The sequence below is a fragment of the Rissa tridactyla genome, chromosome 5 (assembly GCF_028500815.1).
Source record: "Rissa tridactyla isolate bRisTri1 chromosome 5, bRisTri1.patW.cur.20221130, whole genome shotgun sequence".
Lineage (NCBI taxonomy): Eukaryota > Metazoa > Chordata > Aves > Charadriiformes > Laridae > Rissa > Rissa tridactyla.
In genome coordinates this window covers 32,253,847-32,271,860 of record NC_071470.1, presented here as the reverse complement: position 1 = coordinate 32,271,860, position 18,014 = coordinate 32,253,847, and the positions used below count along the sequence as shown (strand labels likewise).

The 18,014-nt window shown below is 52.5% G+C and overlaps 1 protein-coding gene across 1 annotated transcript in view; it reads left to right on the top strand.

The window, feature by feature from the left end:
• NAT8L (N-acetyltransferase 8 like) overlaps positions 1-17,753 on the top strand; it is a 36,850-nt gene extending 19,097 nt beyond the window's left edge. Inside the window, exon 3 of the mRNA XM_054203950.1 lies at positions 9,490-17,753. Coding sequence (XP_054059925.1) covers positions 9,490-9,857 — 368 coding nt within the window. The 3' untranslated portion in view covers positions 9,858-17,753. The remainder of the gene's footprint in view (positions 1-9,489) is intronic.
• The last annotated feature ends 261 nt before the right edge of the window (positions 17,754-18,014 follow it).

The window sequence follows — 18,014 nt, the reverse complement described above, 5'->3', positions numbered from 1 at the left end:
GTGCAGGAACTGATGAAAGTCAGTACTTGTGCTGTTATTCTAAATCGGAGCCCCACCAACCTTTCCATCCTCGGGTGAGGGTAAAGCTGGGCTGCAACACCACCTCCCTGTGGGACTGGCACCTGGGCAGCAAGTGCTGCTGCTCCAGGTTTATCAGCAAGGGCACATTACAGCATATACCAGTATGAATCCAAATATGCTTTTGGGTTTACACAGATGTTTAGGCCAGCTGTTGCCTGCAGTCCAAAACCCCTTCAGCCCCTGTGTCTCATTTTGTGCTCGGGTTTATTGGCTGCAGAAGCCACCTCTAAATTCCTGTCCCCTGGGGTGGTTTGAGACCCGTTGCTGTTGTGGGTCCTGGTCAAGGTGTTTCTGGTAGCGAACACGCATGGAGCCACACTGTGGCCACGTTGCAGGTCAAATGCTGGATGTCACCGTCATCCCACCCGATCCCCGGCTGATTGCAGCTTTGGAGGCTTTGCCTGAGCTTTGAGGTGATTGCAAGTAGCTTCAGCCCTTGCTAACAACAACAACGACGACAAAGGTGAAAGCAGGGATGGCAAAGGAGGTAGATGAGGAAGTAGCTGAGCTGGTTGCTGGGAACCAAATCATCTGTCTCTCTTCATGCTGTGTAGGTGATCTCATTGCCTGCTGCCCAGATGCCCCATGAATCACGGGGTGTCACCCACCCTCGGCATATAGATGCGCTGCCCTCTGCTCTTCCAGCAGGGAATTATTTATAATGGGGCAATGAATCCTGCGGTGGTAGGTTATGTGGAGTTATTTATGGGAAGGAAGGGGTCCCGCAGCATTTCTAATTTCATGCATGAATAATTCTTGTGCGTCTGTGACATTTTTTGCCCTCCCCCCGCCTCTTGCCGACCCCTGGGCCTTGTCTGGTGTGGAGGGATGCCCACAGGTGTCAGGAGTGTTGGAGTCAGGGTCTCTCACATCTGGTCCGGTTTCCATGGCCATAAACTACTCTGAAATGCCATTATTTTGTAGGAGCCCTCCAGGAATGCCTTTTAACTGAAGTCAAGTGTAGAGTCATTAGCAGAAGTTGTGGGAGCTGTTAGGCAGCCCTGCTTGAAGCCAAGGGGAACTAGAAAGGTGGAAGGGAGAGAAACTCAAAACACGGGAAAGGTGGAGGTAAGGAGAGATAATAGGATAATAATGTGCTTCATAAACACAGAAATAAATCCCACCCCATCCTGGCTAGCTGAGTGGTTGCAGTCAGTAGCAGGTAGAGCTGTTGCCTGTCCTTGGCTAGTCCCTGTGCCCGAGCTGCCCGTGTCTGTGGCTGGGCGGCAGCCGATGTGCTGCGTCTGTGCCCTGAACTCCTCCCGCCGGCAGCTTTCACATCACGGCAGCTGCCCTCTCCCCAGAAGAGGCTCCTTTCTGCTGTGACACTGATGTGACTGGGCTGGTCTGCCCCGCGTTTCGCTGAGGGTGCAGGGGAAGGAAGAGGGAGAGTTGCCTCCAGTGCCGAGTCCCTCTGCTCCCCCTTCAAAACCCAGACAGGATAAAAGGGCAGGGATTTAAGTGGCGTCAGCAATACACAGCCACGGCACAGCCGGCTTTGGGCTGGGGACTCTGTCCACTCGCTGCTGCACACAGCCTGTCTCGCTTAAAGTAATGTATATAAATAGTGCTGGCAGGAAGATGGGCGAGACGTTGAACTTCGGGGCTTTTTACTCTGGTATCTATAAATAAGCAATAATTGCACAGGACTGTGTCCAGCACAGGACACCCCCTGGTTCCCTCCGTACCACCTTGCTGGGACCGCCCCTGCTTGGCAGAAAGGGCTGCCGCGCTGGCCAAAATCGCACCGGAAGATGGCACTGGATGCTGAACAAGTGACTCCAAGGGCAAATATTTAAAGCCTCATGATGTGACAGCGTGTTGCGTTTCCTCTCTCCTGGTATTTCTGCGCAGGTGGTGTTGCACCGGGCTATGCCGCAACACATCACCGGGTCGCAGGGAGGAGTTTGGGGGCATTCGGATCTCTAGGATTAGCAAACCTGTCACTTCTGGCCAAGCTTTTATGTAGGTTATATTAAGAGCAAGGGGCACAGATTGCTGTGTTATGAGAAGCACAGGGCTGATTTTAGGGGGGCTAGTTGTTTGGGTTTTTTCCTCTTTTTGCCCCTTCCTAGCAGCTTGGAGGAAAATCTCGGCTGGAGAGGGAGGTTTCCCCTGGGCGGGATGCTGCTGCTCCCAGCAAATCCCTGAAGACACACACTGGGCCTGTGGGCAGCCTCCATCCCCTCACAGAGCTCACACCTGGCCTGGCCAGAGTTTGTCTTGATATCCGCTTGCTTTTCTCATGGTGACCAGTCCTCGGATGCTTTCCTGGCTCTGCTGTAAGCACACAGGGGAGCTGGCGTTTGCCTGGCAGGTTCCCGGCTGCTGAGCGGCTCCGCTGGTCCCCTCATCTGGATGGTGCTCTGAGGCTGTCACCCAGCACAGCTTTGAGCTGGGAGGGGAATCGCTCGCATTTGCACGGCTGTAACATGCTAAAGCAGAAACGAAATCACAGCCTGTGCTTGAAGTGACATTGCCTTGGGAAGCTGCGTGTCTGTCTGGAAACTGTGTTCCACAAATAACCCTCAAAGAGTTAATAAGAGCTCTGCTGTGGGAGACAGCAATGCCACCCTCGAAGAAAGAGGGAAGAGACCGGCCTGCCTCTGGGCAAGGTTTCCATACTTGCCCTTTGCTGAGCTTCCGAGGAAAAATCCTTCCCATAGGGATGCAACCCCACAAAATGAGCACCAGCAGTCGGTGATGGCCACAGAAGCTGCTCTGTCCTCTCTCTCCAGCCCTGTGGAAAACAGGGATAGGCTTTACCTGGCTCAGCCCCTCACCACCCCAGTGCGGGGGTGTCAGCACAGGGGAGGACCCAAGTGTGAGTTCAGGATGTTTTGGGGCGGCAGAGCTTTGCTTGCTCCTGTGGAAATGCTAGAATTTACTAGAAAACAATGGATTTTAAAAATACCTGGCAGACAGAGCTTTGCTTTGTTGGAGTAACGCGTGCTGTTAAATTCTTGGTTTTGGGGTAGCGATCCTCGAGCACTCAGGGACTTGGGAAAGCTGAGGGAACTTGCTATAGTCAATCACGCAGGACTCGTGCTGGTGGGGAAGGCTGATGTCTCGTTTCCCCGCTCTCCTCTAGCAGCACTCTCTGCTAGTGCTTTTGGCTCCAGTCTTTCCACCCATCCACCCACTGGCCTTTTATTCACCGAAGGGTGTAGAAGAATTTGCAGCAAAAATAAATGAATTTATTTTCACCCACCATCCTCGTCGGCTGCGTGGGGGAGAGCTGTGCCGCTCATGACGGCGGAGGCGAGCGGGAGAGGAGGCCTGCAAGCACAGCTGGGGGCTCACACGGCGTGTCCTCCTTGGGCAGGAGCTGGCGGTGCTTTGGGTGGAGGATGAGCAGCACGGTGCCACCGCTCCGGGGAAGTCCGCAGGGCGTGGGGCCAGCAGCGGTGTGTGGAGTCTGAGGGCAGCCTGCGCTGCAGGAGAGAGGTGGGTGGATTAGAAGAATGCTCTCTTTTGGTCCTCAAGAGCTGGGAACCATCCTTAAATTTCAAGCAGAAAGACACCACCATCATGTGCGCTCTCAGACCCTGGGTGCCATCAGCTGAGGAACCACGTCTGATCCTGCTGGGTTACTCTGTGTGTTTCTTTTAGTAATTTCACTATTGCAACAGCTCTTTCTGTGCCCAGTAAACAAAATACCTCTTAAAAGATGGTGCTGTAGGAGCAGGAGGCTTTGCAGTGGTGAAGTCTGGGTTGGTAGACAGGTGCATGGTTTGAGTAACTCACTGGTAAGTTTGTTTGTTGCCGAGAGTATGGAAAGATGTTGTTGCTGAGACACAGGCAACCCATGGACAAGGAGAGAAAGAAAAGGCGGAACCGCTTGCATCTTGCTATGCAAGGTATTTAATTTCAAGGAGGCAAGAGATACAGGAGCCCTGGCTTCGCTTTGTCTTACAGTGCATCTTGTAGGTCTTGTTTATCCCACCGTGACATCTCTCCTGGACACTCCCATTCACAAGAAAAGCAACCTGCCTCATGAACAACTTGGACCAGTGTGTGGACATCCTCTCCAGTTTTGTCCTGTGACTCATGGACTTAAACACAGTGGAATCCTCGTGGCATGGGGATACCTTGGGTGGGTCTTTCCAGGGAAAGGCGTTACCCGCTAGAACTCAACTGACTTGTATTGAAACCGGTCCACTGCTGACCTGAGCATTGTCCCTGCCCAGGACAGGGGAGTTGGAACTGGATGATCTTTAAGGTCCTTTCTAATCCAGACCATTCTGTGATGATTCTATGGGCTCCCAGGCTGACTGCTGTCGCAGTGCTGGAGGAACCAGTGTAACTTCACCAAATCTGTGAAGCATGAACAACCCAAAGTCATCTTCCTTGTTACGCATGTCACAGCTGTTTTGTGCCTTTTTCATAGATGTGTGCATCCCAAGTTTTTGTTTTCCTAGAATGGTTTGGGTTGGAAGAGACTTTTAAAGATCACCTAGTTCCACCCACCTGCCATGGACAGGAACATCTTTCAGTAGATCAGGTTGCTCAAAGCCCTGTCCAGCCTGGCCTTGGACACTTCCAAAGATGGGGCACTCGCAGCTTCTCTGGGAAACCTGTTCCAGTGTCTCACCCCCCCTTATTGTAAAAAATGTCGTCTTTTATTACGGCTTTTGCCTTTGAGTTCCTGAAGTTGAGGCTCTGTGTGGTGATGCACCAGGCTGGGGAGTGGAGAGAGCTAAGCAAGGTGGTGGTGGGCTTTCCATGGCTGCTTCTCCTCACCTTCACCTGCGGGCAGCCCAGAGGGGCTGGGTTGGATTGGGAGGCAAGGGACAGTGCTGCAAAGAGGCTTGGTGGTTGGCTGGAAACAGCTAAGGCCTCCAGTAGGCACCTCCGGTACTCCAGAGTGGCATTCACAGGGCAGCTGGAGTTCAATGCAGGATGTTCATGAAGAGCAGACCTTGGAGTGACTTTCCTTGCAGGATCAAAAACCAAGAGAGGAGCTTAGGGCAGGGCAAGCTGGAAGGGCTTTGGATGTCTGTAGTGATGAGTGCCAGGGGGACCCCAGAAGATGGAGGGAGATGACAGTGAAGGCAGAGACAGAGATGCTGCCACGAGATGAGTATCTGAAGGGCAGGGAGAGTTGTAGCTGTCAGGGTTTGTGTTTATCTTTGCAGCAGTGATTATTTTCAGATAGCGGTGTGAGAGTAAAACGTCAGCTCCTGCTATTATTAGCACTGTGAACAACGAGGCTGTTGCTCATTACTGGCAGGTGAGATGAAGTTAATTTTATTTCATCCTAGGTGTGAAAAAGTGCAAAAACAAGACAGGCTCTGAGTCAGTCCCTTTGGTCCAGAAAAGAAGAGGCACACACACATACACACCCCATCCCTGGGGGGTGTTTTTTTTAGGGTGCTTCCATCCTGCTCCAGAGTAAGTGCTGCTGGAAGAGTGGATAGATAGACACGGTGAGGAGCTGCAGCTGGCTGGGACTGCTGAAAACATGTTGAGTTTAGGTAAAAAGCAAACCGAAGACTTTCAGGGTTCCTGCTTTGAAACTGGAGGCTTTGCCCAGAGCAGAGAAGGTCTCAGCCCAAGGTCAGCAGCACGTGGTGAGACCCCAAAACAGCTTTCGGTAGCAAATCCCCATCTGAATGAGATGCAGCTCCCTGGAGGGAGGAATTTGACAACCCCATGGGTGAAAATTGCTCCTGGGCTTGTACCCACCTTTGGAAACTTGAGTTGTCTTTAGCAGGCTGAAGGATCTGGCTACTGGTGATCTTCAGAGCAGACAGAGATGGGGTGGGCATCAGCGTAAAGGTCTTGGGGATGGGTGGCGCTGGTGTAAACGAGAGCTGAATACAACTTGCGTTGTTTGAGCAGATGCGTCCTGTCTGCTGCTAATTGTAAGTGTAGCATGCACAACACACACGGGGAGATGTGCCAGGTACTATTTCATTTCATGTTGAACTCAAGATCGTTATAATTAAGCTTTAAAGTTGTAAGTAAAAACTAACATGGAGCGCGGATTTGCCATCACGCCACTTGCAACCGGGCCGGTCCTTGCCGGGATGGACGGGTGTGGGGGTACGGCCTCCATCCTGGAGGGTGGTCAGAGGGGGCTTGGGGGAGTAAAGGGCCTTGCTGTGGTGGGCACGTCCAGATTTGGGTTTAAATAGGCAGAAGTCCCAAAAATACTAGAAACGTGCCTTTTTACAAATGTGGGAAGTGTTGCTGAGCGAGCTTTAGCAGCCTCCTGGGCTCGGTGGGCACAGAGGAGAGGTGCTTGCGGAGAAAGGAAAGTCGTGAATAAAATAGGGAAGCAGTGGGGGAAGCGATCGCGTAACCTCAGGCCAAGAGAAACGAAGATTGGTGTCTCTGATTGACAGCTCCAGGAGGAGCTGCCGCACACACGGATGGATGACAGGGACGTGCTGGCTGTGCCGCCGGCTGCCACTTGGCAGGCAGGCACTGGCCACCGGCTGTCTTGTGGCACTTCTCGGGGCCGCCTCAGGAGGAGGGGGGTGCTGGGGACAACACGGCGTGTCCCTGGGGGAGCATCTCACCTCTGCTCCCTGAACGTGGCGGGGGGATGGGACGGGACTCATGAACCCCCTTTTTGGGCAATGCCACAGGAGGTGGCGTTGGTGGCTGTGAATTTGGGGTGAGGGTCACCGTGGCCCGGATTTCATGGTGTGCTTGTGGTGCGGCCAGAGGGGTGATGGGTGGGCTGGGGCGGGGGGGACACTGGGCAGAGCTGCCACAGGAGGAGTGGTTCAGGAACAAGGCTGCGGAGCAGAGAGCGGCGAGCTCTCGCAGCCCCGCGATTTGTATTCGGAGGGAGAGCGGCTGCTGGGTTTCAGCGCTTGTAGGTCTTCATCTGGGGTCGTGTCTGAATAAGTTGTGTTTTGAGATCCAGGGGGGCGCAGGGGAACAAGCCACGCTGTCAGCGCGGCAGTGGAGGAGAGACATCTTAACTGCTCGTGATAAATGGGTCAGGATGGGTCCCGGTGTCTTAAAAATTAGCTGTTGACCTAGATAGCGACAGCGTCATGACTTGCTGGCAGTGGGAACAGGAGTGAGCGTCGCTGGAGCTGCACATCGCTCCGGAGCTGGGACAAGCCGGCTGTGCTGGGCTGAACCGGGGATGGTTCCCAGCGCTCCACTCATACCCGGCTCTTCCCCAGTAGCTGCACTGTGCCGGGGGCAAGCACGGGGGACCTCGGCCTTCTCTTTCCGATGGCTTCTGAGGGACAAATGCACCTTGTGACACAGCAAAGCCATCAGAAAGAGATGGCCGAGGTCCCCCTGCATTTGTCCCACAGGCAGCAGCCGGGGAGGCACCTCCTGCCACCCCGGGCTTTGCTCTCCTCCAGCAATGAAGAGCTCTCTCAATTGTCGTTGTCCCCCCCCAGGTTTTGCAGGGTTTTGCAGTGCCATGCGCCCCTGAGCACCCACCCAGGCCGTTTAATGCCAGTCCTTATGGAGATGTGCCATGCATTTGGGTCGGGGCGGTTGGCAAGGTTGATGCTAAAGGTGGAGCTGCTGCCCAGGTCAGGTTTTCTTCTGCTTAGCACTGGGCAAGGAGAGGCCACCGCCTGTGGCAGGTCTCAGCACCCCAGGGGTGTTTCCTGTGATGGGATCCTCTTCCTGTGGGTGGGTGAAGCCATGTTCCTCCTCAGGGCTGGAAGTCCTTCTTGGCAAGAGGCCCGTCAGTGCCCCTCGTTAGCTGCTGTAATTGAATAGTGGCTTTCTTGGGTGTTAGTTAAGTAATATCCAAGCTAAGGTCACAGTTGCCCTGTCCTGACAACGCTGGTCTTTTCAGTTCAATTCAAGACACTTTTTCTTCACCAGGGTTTTCTGTGAAGGTTATTAGTTAAGACCTGAGTAATTCATTACTTGAATTTTATTTGGGTTTGTTTTTTTTGTTTAAGTCTGCTTGCTGGTGGGGCCAAGTGATGCTGTGATACTGCGGAGTTATGGCAGTTTCTGATTGCATCGACTCGAACGTTTGTTGGCTGTTACGAGCAGTGGGATGGGGTGGTATCGGTGCCTCTCTCCAGCGAGGTCCAGTTTTATTTGAGCTTCATAACTGGGGCTGCAGTCAGAGCTCTTGGGACCCCGGGGTGCTTGCCCCGAGCCCGACTGGGTGCCCTTCAGGCTGCTGGGCTTTGATTTGGGGGGTTTTGCTTTGGCCCCTTGAAGGCAGCATGTGCCCTATGGCGCCTTCAGCTCCGTTGCAGAGCAGCAGTGCTGACCCCCTGCACCCCGAAAAGCACGTTGTCGCTCCTGGAGCAGCACTGCCAGCTGATGGGGTGCAATTAAGGATGCTCCATTAAGGTTTTGCTTGCTGAAACTCTACGTGGTTCTGGCCCAAGTTGCTTGAGCACCATGTTTCCAGCTCGTGAGATGCTCTCACCTGGCATGCGCTAGCAGAGGAGCAGCAGCAGCTCCAAAGCAAGGATGGCCTGGCCACGAGAACCCCGAACTGTGGGGGAAAAGGGGTGGGTGAGCCTGAACTTGGCTGTGCGCAGGAGGTGCTCTTTCTGGGAGGTGTATATGGCATTTTTCCCCTGTTCATGCTTCATTGGCTCTTGTGATCCTAGTGTCTCATCTTGCTGCTCAGCTTAGATGTTTTTATTTGAAACTGTCTCAGGCAAGTGCTGCGCTGAGCCCCCGAAGTCCACAAGAGGAGGATGCACTCATGTCTCCAGGCGTGCGTGGGGGGAGGTCAGAAACAAGCCAGTGCTCGCGGGTTGGAGAAGGGTCTGGCAGGAGGATGCTGCCGGGAGGCCAGGTCCTCGCACTGTGCCTGCGTGCGGAGCCGTGTCTGCAGCTCTCCAGCTCCCCTCAGGGTGCAGCAGCCAGCCCTTTTCGGCTGGCAAAGCTGCCATCGTGGCTGTGAACGAGCTTTGGGTGCTGGCTGAGGGCAGGGTGTCCCTGGGGAAGAGGGATAGTCTTCCCCTGCTCCCGGGGGCTTGCAGCAATTTCTCTGCAGTGGATTGCCTTTCCCGTGGCATCTCTCTTCCAGAGTGTTTTCCCTGCGCTGTTTGCAGTGGTGGGAAGGTGCTGAGATTCCAGGGGGGAAACAGCCGCACCAATGCTGGGGTGCCCAGGGGTGGGTGGCATTGCCCCCTTCCCTGGGAGCCCTGAGCCATCAGGACTGCTCTTGCATTGCACCCAAAAAGCAACATCTTTGAGTCCCAACAAGAGGTTGTGACCATGGCTGGGTGTCTGTCCCACAGCAGGCACACGTTTCCCTTCACGGTGTCAAGGAAAAAGAAATTTTGGTCCTTATTTATGAAGGTTGTTAGTCCCCATGTGTGACAGAGAGGTGATTTCTGACTCCAAGCCCAGCTCCCGTCGGCATGTTCACGAGCGGGTGCCGTGCCCGTGTTGCCTGTCCGAGGTGGCCGGCAGCTACATGTGCTGCTTTATCTCCCGCAGGCTCCTGCTTCTGGGTCGCTGTCCTGGACGGCAACGTGGTGGGGATTGTGGCAGCGCGGGGCAACGAGGAGGACAACACGGTGGAGCTGCTCCGCATGTCCGTTGACTCCAACTACCGCGGAAAAGGGATCGCCAAGGCCCTGGGCCGGAAAGTGCTGGAGTTTGCCATGCTCAACAACTACTCCTCCGTCGTGCTGGGAACCACGGCCGTGAAGATGGCAGCCCACAAGCTCTACGAGTCCTTGGGGTTCAAGCACGTGGGTGTCGTCGAACATTACGCCCTGCCAGGGATGACGCGCTCCTTACTGGAGAGAATGTTTTTCCAGCTCCGCTACCACCGCTACCGCCTGCAGCTGCGGGAAGAATAAAAAAAAGCCCCAACTAACCAACCAAAAAAAAAATTATTTTTTTCTTTTTTTTCCCCTCCTTCTCCTCCCCCGTTCAAAAATAATAAATTGCCCTTCTATTTCTGGTCACTGTCGATTTGCCAATTTCGGGTTGAGTTTTGGTTCCCTCATGCCATCTTTTGGTTTGCTCCGTGCAGCTCGATCGTCCGGCCGAGCCGCGCTCCTTCCTCGCATGCTGTAGGTGGTGGCGCTGGGAGTCCTGCGGACCGAACCCGACCTGACCTGACCGGCGGCCTCTCCTTCCCAGGTACCTCCGTAAAGCACAGAAACTTTCAACTGCAAAATAGTACCACTGCTCCGGTGTACATAGCCGCCTCCTTTTCCAAGTGTAAGATAACATAGCGACGCATTCACAATAGCGCAGGAATATTACTTGAATGCAGTTTTCAGTATTTCATGCACCAGTAAGTAGAATATGCATTCGTCTTACTGTTATTTACTGGTTAATAGTTTTCCAAAAAAAAAAAAAAAAAAAGAAAAACAAAAAAGGAAAAAAACCCAAACAAACCAAGGTGGGGGGCCAGATCCGCCCCCCCTCCCCAACCCGCTTGCTACAATGCATGAAGAGGAAAGCGCGTGCACGCACTCGCACACACGGCACTGCCACCACGGCACTGGTGTTGCACTTTTTTTTTTTTTTTTTTATTTTGAGGTTGTGGGGGGGGATGTGCCTCATTCTGCCAAATGTCTGAGAGACCCCGGGTGCATCCGGTAACCACGACTCCGCTCCATTCCCCCCCCCAACCCCCCCTCGACCCCCCCTCCTTCCTTCCTAAGCCAGCACAGACTCGGACCGGCTGAACTCTGAGCCCCATTGTACCATAGCGTGAAGTTAAGATCAAACCTAAATATCTCCCGTGCTGTTCTGTAGCCACGCGTAACCTGCAGTCCTGGGCCAGACTCCGCATGTGCGTTGGACTTTCTCTTTGCTGCCTTTTTAGGGTTTGGGTTTGTCGGGTTTTTTTTGTTTGTTTGTTTTTTATTTCATTTTTAAGGTTTTGTTGTTGTTGTTATTTTTAGTTTTGGCTTTTGCTGAATGGTGTCATTGAGGCATAATGGAGGCTGCAGTTCCTATGGCAACACATTTGCACATTAATGTGCGCACCAAATCTAACCACTTCAGAGAAGCAACGTGTGACAGATAATAGCATTTTTGGGGAGCGCCGGGGGAGGGGGGGGGGTATCTTAACCAGCTGCTTGTTTGATAAATGTAGATGGCCTCACTGCAGCCTTCCATCAAAGGTAATTAACTGCTTTAATGATGTCAGATTTGTGAATTGTACAATGCAAAAAGCAATGCAAAGCAGATCCGGCATGTGTCTGTACCCGGTATGTATGTACAGTGCCTGCCAACTAAAGAATAACCGAGACTTACAGCTTCTTCTAGCCTGAGATATCAACTTTTATAACTTATTTAAACAAATAGCAACTTTGCATGAATTACGTCTTGGGGAAAAAGAAGATCGGTAGGTTTTAATTTTTAAAACGTGGTATCAGAAGTATAAAGAAAACCATTTCTGGCTGCACTTAATTTAGGGTGGGTGGAGGGGTTCGGCTCTGTTAATACGTTTAAAGGGGAAACCCCTTTAATTTAGTTCCTGGGGGGGGAAAAAAAAGTTACTATTTTATGAAGTATTATGCGGGGGGGCAGAAGGATGGGACCCACCACCTGTCGTGATGAAGGTGACGAAGGGCTAGAGCGCGTGTTAACCGCCCTTGCAAATGCAATGGAAACATCATCGGGAGAGCCCTGGCAGGCAGCGGCGTGGGGAGAGGAGGGGAGCCGTGGGGCGGGCGGGGGGCAGGCGCCATGGACCCACGCGTGGGATGCTGCCTGCCCCTCGCTCCTACCAGGAGCTGCCTTTTCCTCCGCGGCCCAAAGCTTTCCCAGCACTGAGACGTGGCCGGCGATGCTGAACGAGAGCTCGCCCCCATCCCTGCTGGGGCCACGGTCCCGGCACCGACGCCAGGGATGGAGGAGCCCTTTGCACAAGCCCAGTAGCGCCCAGTGCTGGGCTGGGGCTCGGTCCAGCCTGTGCGGAGCCGGAGGGGCAGAGTCCCAGTGTGTGTCCCAGCAATAAGGGGGGGGTGTGGGGGGTGGGAAATGAGGATGGTGAAGGGCACTGTAGCAAGAGACCGTGAGTTTAATTAACAAAGTTTCTGTATGGGGCACTATATTTTTAAAAGTCTTTCTATGCTGTACATTTCTCCTGAAGCTGAAATAATGTACTGTTGGTAGGGGTTCTTGTATAGTGTACAGAAATTGGCAGAATATTTTCTTGCTGCATTCAGTGATTTATTAACCGAAGTAAAATAGACAAATATAAAGTGTTAGCAAAAGTTGAAAGAAAAAAAAAAAAAAACACAAAACAGTTTGTGCCTTTTTTAGTTTATTTTTCTGTTGCTATATAATCACTGCACTAAAACCTTTCCAGACGGGAAAAAAAAACAAACTAGTCTCTTAATAAGGGAGGAATACGTAAAGCCTAAATTAAGCATTGATTTTTTTTTTTTATTGGGATATTTAATTAAAAGAATGTTGCTGGTTTTATTTGATACCTGTGCCTTTGTAATAAAACTCCACATCCTGTCAGAAAAGCCAAACCTGGAATAAATCCCACCAGATCCCACAGACGCAGAAGTACCACCAGGTTACCAGTATTTTCTTTTAAAACATGTAAACCTTAACTGATGATATTACAGTGTCTGATCGTAATTCCTGTTGAGTGGCCTGGGAGAGAGGTGCTGGAATGGTGCAGCTTTCGGGGTGCTGTCTGCATTCCTCCCCGGGGCACGCCAGGTGCCGGAGATGCACCGATAAGGACTGAGTCGTTGCCACTTGGCCGGTAGCTGCTGAGCAAATTTCTTCCCTTAACGCCTCTGCCAGTTGCTTTGTGACCAGGCCGGCTGGAAAAAATCCAGCTGGTTGCTCCCAGCTCTCCCAGGCGGGACAGCTCGTTTCTGAAGGAAAGGGCTGGCTGCCAGACAGGCTGGGTTTTGCTTTCCTCAGAAGATGGAGAGGGCTGGCGGGTGAAACGCCGCTGATCCCGGCGCTGGTGTTTATTGGGAAGCCCAAGTGGCCGCTGGAGCTGCATCCCTGGTAGCAGCAGTGGGGCGGGGGTACGGGCCCGCTGGCGCTGCTCTCCCACCCAGCGCTGCTCTGAATGGGATCAGACGGGGTTGGGCCTAAAAGCGTGGAGTGATGCTGTCATCTCGTCTGCATTCAGGGCAAGTTTGCCTAAACGTGGTAGCTCAGGCTGAGCTCTGGAGACAGAGAGTCGCTGCTGTGCACGGCCCCGGGGCTCTGCGCCACGCCAGGCTCACCCGCTGCCCCCAGGGTCCAGCCTGCTTTGACCTCCCCCCCCCGGCCCCTGCCGCTTGGGCCAGCGTGCTGGTACCAGGGTGCAGCTCCCAGGGTGACATGCTGAGGTTGAGCTGCCCTTGGTGGACCACCCACAGCTGGTTTGAACAGCACTGCGTGGAAAAGATCCTGCAGCTCATTGCTTGTGCTCCCCCCCCCCCAAACTGCATCTGGGCGAGCTGCTGCTTTCTGCTGCACCAGATAGCCATGGTCTGCACAGCCCTGCATCGGGGCCTTCCGCCTTTTCTCTGGGCTTGAGCGGCACCTCCTTGGCGCTTCTCATCCCAGTTTTGCGGCTGGGTAGGTGCAGGGCAGCACAAGATGGTTGTGGGTTTGGTCCCGAGCAGAAGCGTTTGTGATCTGGACCTACCCCTTGAGAGCCTGTTGCCACTTGTTGAGTCTTAATTCCAACAGAGACTCACGTCAGTGTGAGATGGGAGGGGATGCTCCTAATTTATTTTGGTGGTTTCTCCTTCCAAGGACGCTTCTAGCCGGAGTGCAGGGAAGAGTGGAGCATCTTGGGTTTTAGCCTCAGTTGGTGAACGTAATGGCCGGTAAGACTGCTTCAGATTTGGGTGTAGGATGTGTTGGAGATGTGAAGGAGCTTCCCTCAGCTGTGCCAGGTGCCCGCTTTTCCTTTGCTGTGCCCATGGGTTGGCGCAGCCCGCTGCCCTCGCGCTGCAGGCCGGGCGGTGGCTCGCAGGGCGCAGCTTCCTCGCGTGGCAGCTCTCTCCTTAGCATTACGGCTTTTTCTGCTCGTCCCTGTGCAGTGGGCATTGCTGGAGTGTCCTCTGCTCGGAGGGGACTGGGGCAGAGCCCTTGCTCATGGGGGGAAGGCATCAGGTGTGATGTCTAAAAATTAAAAAAAGACTGTGCATCTTTGCATTGCTGTGGCTGAGGTCCACAGCCTCAGGCCTGCCCCAGCCCTCCGGGACATTCTTGGCCATTTCCTTGGGAGTGGGAATCCCCTGCACGTCCTGAGCAAATGGTCATCTCAAGCACATGGAATATTTGGCAATAAGCTCTGTGGGCAGCTTGGCCCCTGAAGGGATCCAGGCCAATAATGCTGAGCAATCAAACCCACAAAGAAGGTGGTTTCTAATCTTACTTGAAACCCTCAAACTGGTCTTTGTTGTAAATTCATGCCGTGTTTTCCCTCCATGAAGCAGACAGCACCTACAAGATGCTTAGAAATGGCAGCCCTAATTCATCTCTGCTGGGGGACACAGAGTGGTCTGGGGCACTGCCACCAGCTGAAAGCCGTTCTTTTCCCTTGCCTCGCTGTGACCGTGTGGTCTGTGGGACAGCATTTCGGAGCAAGCCTTTACCTCTCCCCGCACGTGCTCTGGGCTGTCCCCAGGCACAGGACGCTGTACCCACGCTGGGAGCTGGGCTTTCTCCTGCACGGTCCATCCCCTCCCGTCTCTGCGGCACGTACGGGTCGGGGAGCAGCGGGGGAAGTCGGGGCTGCTGCGGGGCACGGCCCGCTCAGGGAGGAGAGATGCACGGCCATGGGGCACCTTGGCTGCGGGGCTTTTCAGGCTGGCCGTCGTGGAAGGGGATCGCTGGCAGTGCAGTCAAGCCCATCAGGAAGAAGCAGGCTTGTTTTACTAGATGGTTGTCGGAAACAAGATGAGTTTTAACGGAGACTGTCGGGATGCTCTGTGCCCTTCGGCTCTGAGGTGCAGGAGCGCTGCAGGGTTGAGCTGGTTGCGGGGCGCGATGCGGGTGGCGCGGGGCACAGAAGCAGGACCGGCGTTTGCGATGCTGCAGGGGTAGCTGCACCCCCAAAGCCAGCGTCGCCGCTCGCAGGGTGCAAGTCGCTCTTCTGCTACACACAAGGTGGATGCACCTAAATTCTTAAAATCCCATCTTGACTTGTTTCAGCAAATGCAGGGGGTAAATGACGTCCCCAAGGCTGGGACCTGGACAGTCATTCCCCCGCCTTCGTTCGTCTCCATGGGAAATGAGGATGATAGTTTAGGTCACAACATCTGAATGCGATAGTCCCCGTGTAGGAGAAGCAGGACCGAGGTCGGCAGGTGGCTGTTGGCGTTGGGATGTGCCTGTTGGGTCCCGGTGCTGCAGACCTGCAACGGGAGCAGAAGGTGCTCGGTGCCTGGTGGGGGTCAGGCCCCTTCCTCGCTGTGGCCAACTGTGAGAACAGGCAGTCCCGTGGTCAGAATTCCCAAGGGAACTGTGGCTTTACAAAACCTCGTCACGATCCTTGCTGCTGCCCGTCGCTCACTGAACCGTGTCTGTCCGCGGTGCAGGTCTGCTGCCTTTTAATGTGCCAGATTTGCTGGCCGAGGTGCAAATGGAGAGAGACTGACTGCAGGGATTTCCGAATTGCCAAACACACAAAGGCAGGAACCAGCTCCAGTTACCTCTGAATTAACAATCTCCTTTTCAATGTGCTGGGAGCCTGTTTTGCATTAGCGCTGGTGTGATGCACTCTATTTAAAGCTTAATAAAGGCATTTTAATTCCACACTAACTGGAGTCATGCAGTGGAATATACTGTACCACGTGAAGAAAACGAAGGGATGCAAACTGTTAAATAAGCTTTAAACTAAAAGGATAATTTTCTCTTTTTTCTTCCTCAAAATAGATCTACAGAGAATCTTGAGCAAAAAAACGTGTGCTCTTGCATCCCTCAGTAATAGAGACTATGCACAGAGATTATGCTTATCTCCCACCAAAAAACTGCTACCTGAGTGGCCATTTGGAGTACCTTTCATTGAAAATAAAATACGAGAATAATTTCAACAACAGAGAGGTTAGTAAAAACACAGTATCATTTAAAACAGCAAGCTCGAAGTCAGCATTTGGAGTTTGATCAGTGTGTAAAGTCACTGTTCAGTGCTGTCTCTGTGTTACACGATGGTCAGCTGCGGGAGAGAACGTGCTTTGAACATCTGACTAGTAGAGGATGGACTTACTGAGACCAAGAGCGTAACAAACACATAATGCAACTGTAAATTTATTTACAAGTAACACGTTTGAATGCAGAAGCAGCTACTGCTATGTAAGCGTAATGAACATATAGCTAATGTTGTTTTCAATTTCCTTTCCTCCAAAGCTTAGTCCTTTTGACTTGTAATATGTATATTTGCTTTTTTTTTTAAAATATAATTAGGTTTAACAAAGCATCCATTGCTTTGTGAGTTGTACTTACGATTGTGCTGGGCTGTTAGCTTTAAGCAGTTTGTGTGCTTGTGTTATTTTATTAAAGCAAAAGTCTTCTTGAGACAAATGCGGTAAAGGTAAAGGAAAAAAAAATAATATTTTTTTGCTAGTGTTAAGCAGATGTGTGGTATGCATTTGGAAAATGTCCAGTGTCAGTTGGAAAAAAAAAATGGCAAAACTGGGGCTAAATGGCTTACCAGAACTGCTCGTGTTAATGGCAGTGGCTTTTTAGTTCATGGGTTACAGTCTAAACTCCTGCCTAAATAGAAACTCAGATTCCCCCGAACAGCCTTTTACTCTGCATCTCTTCACCGTTGTACAAGACCGATGTGAAATGAGTCTTGTGTTTTCTATGTTCAGCATAGTATGTACTGTACTTCGTAATGGGAAGTGGCTACAAGTCCTCAAAGAAAAAACAAACATATTTTAAAACAGCAATAATTACCACTGTAAAGCAAATGAGCACGTGGGGGAGAGCACAGGGAGATAGTTATGAAGATGATACCGTTAGGAACACACTGGCGTCAGTGCTGCTGTTGCACCTGGGGAGCAGGATTAAGTACTAGGAAAGGCCATCGGTCTCTGGGACTGGACTTCACCTTGGCAGAGAACTTGCCCGTGTAGGATCCCTCCGTCTGAATCGTTTCTTCGGTGTTGTAAGTCCTGACGCAGCGCAGGTTTTTCACTGTGGTTTTAGGGGTGAGTTATCGCAAGTACCGTTCCTGGTGGGGGAGACAGATGGAGGGAAGAGCTGTCAGAGCCACACGCAGGAGGACGGTAGATGCTCATTGCCGCAGTCTCGTACCCCGGTGTATTCTGCCACCGCGCCACCGGGGCTCAACAATAGCAGGAAATAGAGTAAACTAATATAGTTTTCCGATGGAGGGAAGCAGCAGTCGGCTCTGCTGGAAAGCTGTTTGCGTACCGCCACGGCCTGTGGATGCAAACCAGTTCCTGTAGCGGGGCAGGGCGCGTGAGGAGGTGTGCGGGTTAGCTCTTCGGTCTGCTTTAGGCATTTGAGCTCCAGCCTGCCCAGCGTTATCCCGACGCGGCGCGGTCTCTCCATCTTCCATCGGCAGAGCCCCGGGAGCCGGCCAGCTCTGGTGGGGCAGCGGGGTGTCCTCGGGCAGGGCCGGCTGAGGTGCTCTGGGTGAATGACTTGTAGGTACTTAAGTTCTGTTCCTGATGGCCGCTGTAACTGTGAAAATTAACCAGACCTGCTGTGATAAATTTGGTTATATAAGGTTTATTTGGTTAATTTTTTATAAGTGAAAACTGAAAAGATGAAAGAGAATTGTAATATGAAAGCAACTGCTGTAAATAATGTACGAATGAATAAAATCTAAAACTTATGTCAGTTTTTTCCTAAACTGTATTGCTGTCGAGTTACTGACACTGCAGTGCAGACGGTGCCTCCACCTTTTCCAGCTCCCAATCCAGCATGGGCAACCACCACTCGTTCCTGTTTTCATGGATAAAGAGGGGTATCTCTATGTCCGTGTCATGCATGTCTTGGATTGTATTTCCACGCTGTTCCAGCTCACGGCTAACACGTTTGGAAGCATCAGT